General features: G+C 48.0%; 1 protein-coding gene across 1 annotated transcript; it reads right to left on the bottom strand.

The window, feature by feature from the left end:
• Positions 1 to 634: 634 nt before the first annotated feature.
• On the bottom strand, positions 635 to 1,813 carry EI90DRAFT_3121157 (uncharacterized protein; the record flags this gene model as incomplete). Its single annotated transcript, XM_039063376.1, has 1 exon — positions 635 to 1,813. The coding sequence occupies one exon, from the start codon at positions 1,811 to 1,813 to the stop codon at positions 635 to 637; it is 1,179 nt and encodes a 392-aa protein (XP_038918223.1).
• Between the last annotated feature and the right edge of the window lie 9,427 nt (positions 1,814 to 11,240).

Below are 11,240 nucleotides of genomic sequence, written 5' to 3'. Positions count from 1 at the left end.
GAAGCGCTAACACGCTTTTGTGAGCTGGCGCTCAGCAGGGGCTGAAGGGCCCTTGTTCTAGCGCAAAACCAGCGGGGAGATGGTCATGTAGGCCGTCTCTACACACTCCTAGTGATTGGGAGTGGAAGGGATATGGTCAGTTATTAGACTGTCCTAGAAATCCTCGAAGCGCGATGTGCTTCAGTGAGCTGGCACTCAGCAGATGCTGAGGTGCCGTCGATCTGGTATAAAACCGGTTGGGAGATGGTCGTATAGACCATCTCTAGCCTCGCAGGGTGGGAGGAAAGGGGAGGGAGTGGGTAGTGAGGCCCACTCGAGCGTTTGCGCGATTTTCATCGCGCGAGTTGGTTGCAGTCACTGGGGACTGTGAAAACCGCGATTGTCAGCGGTTTGATAGGTCGTATCAAGGCTGGTTTCGCAGCCTTGAGTAATAGGAAACCCGATATGGTTGGGTATGGGAGGATCTGGCACATGGAACGTGCCATGGTGCGATGAAACTTCTCAGCGAAAGCTGAGAAGCCAGTCTACTAGCGCTGAGAGGCTGTAGAGCCTCTCAGAATGAGAGATTGCTGCCATTAAATGGCAGCAAAGGTAGCACAGACTGGAAACAGTCTGCATGGAATGGGAGAAAAGATTAGGATTTGATCCTATCTTTTAGATCACGGTCTCCCTTCATGAGTGAAGGGAGTTGATCGGCTATCTCAGCCGATCGCAAATGATGCAGCCCAGTATTTCTACTGGGCAGGAGGAATACTGCGCTTGCTGGAACAGCAAGTGTGATGTCGTCCTCCAGCGACTCACTCTCCCCCTCAGACTCTGGGAATGGGAGTTGGGAGTGTGGGAGTGTGTGTATGATTAGGTCTGGGACGGATCCAGACCCAGGGGTGATGGTAGGAGCCTTTAATGGCTCAGGGATCACAGAAGTGCGGGTCGGCGCTTCCGCAAGCTGGCAGTCCACAGGCGCCAGACTACCATTAACCTGGCCTGGAATCGACATAGGACATGTTGTCCGTGTCAATTCTGGGCATACAGGCAAAGCGGGTTGCCGGGGGACAGTGGAAAGAACCACTGGGCAATTTGACCTGGAAAACTTGAAGGTCAGGTTGCGTGGGTGCTCAGTGAGCTGGCACCCTACCCGGACTTGCACACGCTTCTCCCCACTCGGAACAGGTGGAGGAGTGGTCGCAGGGACGGCCACTGACCTCTCGGAATGAAAGGAAGAGATAGGGGCTGGAGATTTAACAGCCCCAGGAAAAGTCGATGCACAGGGCACATCGGTGAGCTGGCGCTCAGTGGATGCTGAGACGCCCTTTTCCCCACATGGAATGGGTGGGGATACGGTTGCTTGGACCGTATTGGACCTCTCAGAGCGAGAGGAATGCGTATGGACCATGGATTTGGCTGGCCCAGAAAAAGTCGAAGCATGGAGCACTTCAGACCTCAGGCACTCAGCAGATGCTGAAATGCTCTTATCCCCACATGGAACAGGTGGGGAGATGGTTGTGTGGACCATCTTTGACTTCTCACAATGAGAAGGAACAGTTGTGGCCAGGGATTTGGCCTGCCCAGAGAAAGCCAAAGCGCTGGGCACTTTGGTGAGCTGGCACTCAGCAGATGCTGAGGTGCCTTCCTTCCGGCATGAAACCAGTAGAATGACGGTCAGATGAACTGTCTGTGACCTCTCATAATGAGAGGTAAGCTCAGGAGGGGGGCAGGGGGAAGTTGGCAAGCCAGTGGAAAAAAGGCATGCCAATGATGCACCTGGTTTGGAACAGTACTGTTCCATACAACCTCGAAACTCTTCGTAGGTCATTGAAGGCCCCAGCAGCCTGTGCAGGTCTTTGAAAGTTGGTGGAGACCTGCTGCCAGGTTGCCACTGGGTGGTGTGTGAGTGCGCTGTAGGAGAAATAACAGTCACACTATGGAAACCCATTATGGAAATATGCCAGATAAATCACGAAACCCCATACGACAAGTAAATATGAGAAAATAGAAGAACCTGAATTTTAACGAAATTTTACGAATTATTACGACTACATACGATAAAATGGAAGAAAGAAAATTAGCAAAAATACTTCAAGCTTAGCATCAACAAGATGGAATTCTCAGTTGAATTTATAGCAAATATTAAACCAAGAATTAGGACAATCGACCAAGATTTGACTATAAAAACAACCAGAGAACCTCCACAGAAACTACTTTCCCATGTCTGCACATGTAGCCGAGGATGGAAGTACCACGGAACAAGGATTCCTTAGGAACTAATGCAAATTCAAAGTCGTGTTCATAATAGGAAATGTAGAAATGGCCACATCTCAAGAAGTACTGCACCAAATGGGATGAATAGGGGCTCGTTGGAAAGCTGGAGACGAGGAGGTTGCTGGAGGGAGGATAGGCGGGCGCTGTGGCGAAGTGTTGCGGAGTTAATTTTCACAATTCCCATTTCGGACCCGTTATCACATATTCCCCATTCATTCATTTTTCTTTTATTGTTTCTTTGTTCCCAATTGGATATTCATCATTTACGGTTGCCTAACGGCCCGTTTACATTCCCCCATGCCATTCATTCCATTTCAAACATATATAAACTAGATAACAGCTTGTACATAACAAGTTAGTATTGAATAGACCCGTGAAGGGACAAGCAGAAGTTGCATCCAAGTGGCAAAGACGCCATCCACGACCCTAACGCCCCCTCTGAGCTAGTTGCTCACGTCTAAGACCCCTCACATCATAATACTCAGCCTTGACGTTGTAACGGGTCTATCGCCTAGACTCGAGACAGAGAAAGGGGGGAGGGTGGTAGTGTGCACGGGTGTGGTTCGTTGGGCCGGGTTTTGGTCCGTGGGTGCTACTGAGTCTGCAAAAACCTCAAACAAACACTCACCTACGTCTCTCTTGGACGTCAAGGCTGAGTATTATGATGTGAGGGGTCTTAGACGTGAGCAACTAGCTCAGAGGGGGCGTTAGGGTCGTGGATGGCGTCTTTGCCACTTGGATGCAACTTCTGCTTGTCCCTTCACGGGTCTATTCAGTACTAACTTGTTATGTACAAGTTGTTATCTAGTTTATATATGTTTGAAATGAAATGAATGGACTGGGGGAATGTAAACGGGCCGTTAGGCAACCGTAAATGATAAATATCCAATTGGGAACAAAGAAACAATAAAAGAAATATGAATGAATGGGGAAAATGTGACAACGGGTCCGAAATGGGAATTGTGAAGGTTAACTCCGCAACGCTTCGCCACAGCGCCCGCCTATCCTCCCGTCAGCAACCTCCTCGTCTCCAGCTTTCCAACGAGCCCCTATTCGTCCCATTTGGTGCAGTAGTTGTTGAGATATGGCCATTGACAGGTGCTGTCAAGACCACGTGAGACTCTACTCCGTGCTGAACCATCCGGGTATGGGATTGCCATTCTGGGAAATGCTCCGGGGGTGAAGAAGGAAGGTAGAGCATCACTATCGGGTGGAAAAACGGCTGGGTTGTATGTGTAGGTATGGAGATCTGGAGAGGGGGTGAAATTGGTGGCGTGGTTGGGCATGGGAATTTTGCTTGGGGTTGTCGGGAATGATGGGGAAAATAGGGAAAAATAAGGAATGAGTTTGTGGAGTGTTGGATAGTGATATAATGAGTATCGGGAGCGTCAGCGGATATGTACTGCGTGTTGGTGACCAAATTCCGCAGAATCCGACTTTTTGCGGTACACGGAGTTGTCCCCACAACAACGTCCAAGAGAGACGTAGGTGAGTGTTTGTTTGAGGTTTTTGCAGACTCAGTAGCACCCATGGACCAAAACCCGGCCCAACGAACCACACCTGCGCACACTACCACCCTCCCCCTTCTCTCTGTCTCGAGTCTAGGCAATAGACCCGTTACAGCGTCTTCACCGTATCCGCGTAACTGTGAAGCGTAACAGTTGAATTCAATGATGTACTTGCTAATCCTTTTGTTGTCCTTCATGACCAAGTTTTTTAGTTGATGCTCCGTGTCGCAGGCGGGATTGTGTGAACTGAAGTTCTTGCAGAGTTCCTCAATGAAATGTTCCCAGTTGTCTTCCCAGGGAGGTGCTTGACCACCAGGTGCGCGCAAGAGATCAGGTTCAAACCAATTGAGTGCAGAGCCCATTAGGAACGACTGAGCATAGATAACCTTCTTACGGTCGGAGCTAAACGCCTGGGGACGATCCCAGAAATTTAGTTGACACTGAACTAGGAACGTACAGAGTTTCTTTTGGTCCAACCCATCAAACTGGTCAGGCTCGCGCACCTTCGTGTGATAATTGTCGATCAAGGCAGGTGGCGGAGGTGGCAGAGGTGGCGGCTGACGAGGGACGTTGGACTGGGCGAGAGCCACAATGGCTTGAGTTAACTGAATCAGGATGCTTGCCTTGTCTTGCACGTTAGCAGGATCATCAGGGTCAGGGTTGTTACCAACAGGACCATCAGGAGGCGGAACAACTGGGTCAACTGGTGGTGGCAGCCTTGACGAAGATGGCAGAGGGTGAGGTGCGGAAGGTTCGGGAACTGCGGTGGCATCGACATCGCCTTCCACTTCAGCCTCAGATTGGGACCTTATAAAAACAGGCATTGTAACGGATCTATCGCCTAGACTCGAGACAGAGAGAAGGGGGAGGGTGGTAGTGTGCGTGGGTGTGGTTCGTGGGGCTGGGTTTTGGTCCTGGGGCGCTACCGGGTCTGCTAGAACCTCAAACAAACACTCACCTATGTCTCTCTTGGACGTCAAGGCTGAGGATTCTGATAAGAGGGGTCTTAGACGTTATCAACTAACTCAGAGGGGGCGTTAGGGTCGTGGATGGCGTCTTTGCCACTTGGATGTAACTTCTGCTTGTCCCTTCACGGGTCTATTCAATACTAACTTGTTATGTACAAGCTGTTATCTAGTTTATATATGTTTGAAATGGAATGAATGGCATGGGGGAATGTAAACGGGCCGTTAGGCAACCGTAAATGATGAATATCCAATTGGGAACAAAGAAACAATAAAAGAAAAATGAATGAATGGGGAATATGTGATAACGGGTCCGAAATGGGAATTGTGAAAATTAACTCCGCAACACTTCGCCACAGCGCCCGCCTATCCTCCCTCCAGCAACCTCCTCGTCTCCAGCTTTCCAACGAGCCCCTATTCGTCCCATTTGGTGCAGTACTTCTTGAGATGTGGCCATTGACAGGTGCTGTCAAGACCACGTGAGAGTATACTCCGTGCTGAACCATCCGGATATGGGATTGCCATTCTGGGAAATGCTCCGGGGGTGAAGAAGGGTGGTAGAGTATCACTATCGGGTAGAAGAACGGCTGGGTTGTACGTGTGGGTGTGGAGGTCTGGAGAGGGGGTGAAATTGGCGGCATGGTTGGGCGTGGGAATTTTGCTTGGGGTTGTCGGGAATGATGGGGAAAATATGGAAAAATATGGAGTGAGTGTATGGAGTGTTGGATAGTGATAGAATGAGTATCGGGAGCGTCAGCGGATATGTACTGCATGTTGGTGACCAAATTCCGCAGAATCCGACTTTTTGCGGTACACGGAGTTGTCCCCACAACAGTGTCAATGATTGTTGGCCTCCACAGTCAGCTGTGAAGCTGGCAAAGGGTGTGTCGATGTCAAGGTCATAGTCATCAGGAATCCCGAGACCAGATTGGTGCTGCTGTGTGGAGGTGGATGGTTCGCGGGTCTGCAAACGAGTTACGTAGTGTCTAGAAGCCATTGGAACATGCAGTGAGTTTGAATATACTGTCAGAAACTGTATTCGAGGTATTCGCGGGAAGTGGAGTGGAGTACGGCAGCATGAGTGGACACTTAGCTAATGAGCTACTCTATTGCAAGGTGTCGTGGTGGTTGGGACTTCGGCTTCAACGACTTGGCTGGAGCGTTGCGCCATGCGTTCTAGGCTGTCCCGTATTTCAAGTTAGCGGGAGGTACCTTGCAGCGATGTTGACTTAAGTGGAGATGGACTGAGAGGTGAACTTAAGATGAGAGTACTTGGGGGGGAATTCTAGTCGATATTCGAACTCAAGTACATCGACAGTAAACTACAAGTATAAATACGAAAGGAGAACAGAGAGGGGACCGGTCGGTCCGGCGTGGGATGGGAGCGGGGTGGTAAGTACTAAAAGAGCGATGAGGACCAGGGAAATGGAACAGAAGAAATGAATGGGACAGAGGACAGCGAAGTTGGGAGGCAGAATGAATAGCCCGGCAATCTAAGCGCCTGGCGGATCAGAATGTCAATATATGAATAAATCAGATGTCAATAAAAGAATAACCAAGTGTCAATAAAGGAATAAACCAAATGTCAATAAGGAGCGGGTCAGTGGCAACAACATTGACCGCTAGTAAGTTAAGTGAATGAATAAGAATAAAACGGTATCGGCCGAATGGCTGAGGAGCTCAAGTGGTGGTGGGGGAAAGAAGGAGGCACCGCTACAGGGCCGTAGATGGGAACCACTATCGGTGCCACTAAGTGATGGACAACGGCGTGAATAACGGGCACAAGGATGGGGGTGCAGATGATGGAAGTGGTAGAAGGGCAGGGACTTTGCGGGGCCGTGTCAGGGCACGGACGGTTATCCGGCTGGCCCGGACCCCTATCCGGATAGGTTGAGTACCCGTAAGTCGATATCTGCATGTGATTTGCCGTAGTTAGAACGCGGGCTGTATTCAATGCGCTATTTCCGCTATCGCATCACCCCTCACCCGTTATCGCCCCCTTATCCACATGATCTATTCCCCTATTTCATGTCGCTTCTCTATCGGCTACCATGTGTTCCCAATGTAGCCGCGCTCTTATGAGTTGCGGAACTCATGTATATAAGGCCTTATCGCCAGCTGGGTTGGCCCCCCAGCTTTTACAACGACTAGTTTCCCAGGGAGATTCTTATGCGCGAACTGACGCACGGACTCTGACAGGCCATGACAATGTGTGCACGAACTTTTTCTAACTCGACGAATACCAGGAAATAGAACCCAACTTTAGTACCATTGGAAAGGTGGGAATAAATGAAAATTTATGATACCAAGAACGTGAAAAACCATCCAGAAATGACTGAGATACAAGGACATGAAGTTAGAAACCTGAAAACATGTGGGAAGACAGCTTCAAGAGGTCCAGAGCCCTAAATAAAATACATAGAAATATGATATCTTCGAGGACGACCTACTATAACAATTAATAATACATATGGAGGATTAGGATGTGATAATACAAAGGGGGATCAGGGGAGGTGAACGAAATCCACGAAAACCACTAAACTATGATGGACCATGGCGGGAATTTTAGGGAATGATATTCTAATGAAGTGGAGAGCTATAATACATTCTTTTGAATAATTCTTGACTACTAGCAACTTTTTCTTTTGGTTCTAAACCTGAATAATTCACTCATGAACCATTTCAAGTCTCATTTTAACTAAATGTTGCTGGATAAAAATGGAATAAATCAGCTGAAGGTCTCAGTGCAGCTGTACACATAGTAATGCGAAGTTTGAATTCAGAATCACCGAGTCATAGCGATTTTAATGGTAAATATGAGGAATTTGAAATAGGAAACTGCAACAAATGCAGCGCAGTCAAGTTCTAATTAACCATTAAAATAGTTTAGGCGAGGAAGGACAATAAGGATTCTAGGTGCAGTCTGACCACAGTAGAGCTGCAGTTCAGCGCAGCAGAGCACAGTAAAACTATAGCATGAAAATTTCATTTTTTATTCAGTTTGAGAAAAATACACTGTAAATAAATCCTGTAAATACGAGGTAGAGCGTGAAAAAGGAAGGCGACCCAAGGAGTATAAAAGGGAGACCCTTTCTGCAACTTTTCACCCCCCTCAGAGAAGTAAGAAAATAGAGTATTATTTTTCTCAAGCATTTCTGGTTGTCACTCCAGTGCGAAAAAGTGATATACAGTTAAGATTGCCACTGTAGTAAACACAAAACAGTTATTTTGCTACTGTTAAAACAAGCAATAAAATAAGACAAAAATAAAACAAACTCAAGGGACACTCCAGACACAATCTAAATCCATTAACTGAGTAGAATCTTTGAAACTTCACCAAGTAGAAGATTTAATTCAAGTTAAATTCCAAATTAAACAACGCTACACAGAATTACACCTAGACAAATTAAGAAATTTCAATAAAGGAACAGCTCCGCAGGGCTCGGTTTATCTGTAAGTCAATTCCCAGAAACTTTTAGACTAACCCATAAAAATAGAATTAGCCAAAACACTTGGATTGGTACTATAATTACAACAAATACTACTAGTACACTTCCCCATCCTAACTAAAGAACCAGGGAACAGCTTGGTGGTGGTCTTGTTTGAACCTCCCAACTGACCTTCCTTTGTTCTCCCCTTCAGCGCATCCAGGAACGTCCGTGCACAGTTTGAGGAATGTGACGTGACAGGGCCTAGATCAGACCTATCGGTCACCTCAGTATGCCTTATCGGGGCAGGCAGAGGCATGTCAGAGACCTGGGAAGGTCTCCTAGATGCGCCAGAAGTGCCGATCTGATTAAGATCGGCTTGTTCGGTCATGGAGCCATATGCGCTTTCGCACATAGATCTGGCCTTATGCAGGCCAGCAGGAAAATCTGCCACCCTTCTAGACTCCATGTCATAGAAGGCAGATTGACCAGCCATCGCTGGTTTTGTTGGCATCTTGTGAGGTGCCAACAATTCACACAAGTGATCGGTGGATGTGAATAGTGTGTGCAGCAACGCCTGTGAGAATATAGCCTATTGAGCTTAAAAAATGTAAGGTCGGTGTAGGTGCCGACCTTGTATCTCCTAGTTCCTCAAGTCCATCAAAGAGATAAGCTGTATTTCAACAGGTGTGGAGGAAAGGAGTTCAACTCCATTCATCTCACACTCCGTTATATAAATATGTAATTACATTGTTGTACATTATTTTTGTTTGTTTGTTTTTTTTTTTTTGGTGGAACCTTTGGTAGCTTTTGCGGGCATAATGCCTGAAGGTTTGTAGGGAGGGTGGTGCCTTCCAGTAGTTGATGATTGGTGCCTCGGTGTGAGGGGAATTGCCACCACGGGGGAATGTGTTATCGCACTGGCAAGGATCGCTCCATGTGGGGCTCCCGTGACCGCGGAGGGTCAGGTATACCCACTAAAACCCTGTTGCACTTTAGCCAATTCTTGGGGAGGCATAGTTCATTCTCCAGTGTACCGCTCCAGGTGTGTAGAACGAGCCATTTGGGTAGAGCTTTATTATGGTATTTTTTCTTGTTCATGAGGGATCTGTCTTGGTTAAGTTTTTCATTCATGGTGGCTTTGAGGGAGTTTATGGCTTTGTTGTGCGAGATTTTAATTTCACCATTTGTGTCGTCGCTGAGGACTCTTTTACATCTTAGTTTCCATGTTTGCCAAGTGCATTTGAGGACAGCGATTCTGAAGAATCTAGTAGCACCGTGGTTTGTGATGCTGCTCCGGCTTTTAATTAAGGTTAGGGGGGCTGCCATTACATGGTGTATATCCATGGTATTGGGCCAGCATATTCCTTTTGTTGTGCTCATGGATCTCATGGCAGCCCAAAGTTTAGGGCCTTGGTTGTGTGGGCACACAAAAACAATATGATTCATTGATTCAGGGACATCACATTTCGTGCATAGGCCATGGTTTTCGTATCCAGGGATTTTACTCCAGTAGGGGCCGACTTTGTGGGCACCGTGGACAAGTTTCCATACGAAGTTTCTAAGGCTGGGGTTCAGTTCATTCTTATTTCTCAAGATGGTGCGCCAGATTAAGTCATTGTTTGGGGCCAGGCAGTCAAGGCTTTTCAGGGTGTCTCTGATGTGGTCAAGGTTCTTCGTTGATCTTTGACTTTTGTTGTGATTGTTCTTTGCTGATTCTCGGATTATTAGTTTCGTGGCGGTTGCTTGGGTTAGGGCACACAGTCTAGCGCCGTTCTGGGTGAAGGGGAGGTTGGTGATGGTGGGTTCAGCATTGGGGGGTTTTGTGGAGCCTGTTGCAGCGAGGTTATCAGCATTTTCATTGCCTTCGCAGCCTTTAATCCATTCGATGGAGACAATGCCGTTATTGTCCAGAGGGAGTTGATGGTGGTCTTTATAGCAAGGGGATGAGGGGATCCAATGAAGTTCTGGTCTTCCGCATTGTCCAGATCTATGGTTAGTGTATTCATGCACCATTTAGAATCAGTTTTGATGTGGAGTCTAGCTCTTCGGGGCGTTGTAGCAGCTGCATGTGTCATATCCATACAATCCCGACCTCCGCTCTGGGCTCCTGGAACTCTGAAACTGACTCCAGAGCCCTACTTCCCCTTTGTCACCTTCTCCTTGCCACTCCCAAGAGGTTATCCCACCTCCGGCTCCAACACCAGCTTTGGTCCGACTCCGGAACATTCCGGGTCCAACCTCAACCTCGACACCTCCCAGACGAGCACGCAACACCTATGCTCCCAACTCCGGACCTCCACTCCGGAATCCCATTTGCGTCTCCATCTCCGGAACCTCCAGTCTTAGCTCCGACCTCGGACTTTGACCCCACCTCCGCTTATACCCATTGTATTGGTTAGCTCATTCCATTTAATTATGTTTGCCAATATTCCGGAGTTTAACTTCCGAGTTCGGACTTTCCGGACTTACGTCGGACCTTGCAACTATTGCATTGCTCCGTTCAATTCTGCTATTCTCCCTCATTCCTATTTGGGCTGCTGCTTCCTTTCTATTCAGTCAGCTGGCCATTCCCCACTCCCATCCTCCTTCCTTCCTCCTTGGGCCTTGGCCCTTCACTCCTCCTTTGGGAAACACCATTGAGTCAAACACTTGACCCTCAGTGTTGTTCCTCCTTCCAGCTCCCTTTGTCTGCTTTCGGAGTACCCTTGCTCCTTTTGATTCCGGACCCCTCCTTATATACAATGTACATAGTAACTTGTAACCTCAGTCCGAAATCGACCTGAAATGCCCCCAAGAGACTTTCCCTCTGCTAGATCCGAAATTAGGGACCCCCAGGACAACCAGCAATGGCACAGCACTCCGCTTGAGTCACTGAGGCCGAGGTCCTTCCACGCTAAGTCTCCGATTCCACTCCGGAGTCGTCCAAATCCGCCTGTTCTAACAGCGTGGTTTATTGCTAGGATTTCAGCAGTATTGTTTGTTTGGGGGAAGGTGCGGTTTACGGGGAGGCTGGCATTGTTGGGGTTATCTGTACTGTACCACACTCTGTAGCTGGCACTGGCATTGATTTTGCCGTT

The sequence above is a fragment of the Cantharellus anzutake genome (assembly GCF_015039405.1).
Source record: "Cantharellus anzutake strain C23 chromosome Unknown EI90scaffold_15, whole genome shotgun sequence".
NCBI classification, from domain to species: domain Eukaryota; kingdom Fungi; phylum Basidiomycota; class Agaricomycetes; order Cantharellales; family Hydnaceae; genus Cantharellus; species Cantharellus anzutake.
This window is presented reverse-complemented; position numbering and strand designations above follow the sequence as displayed.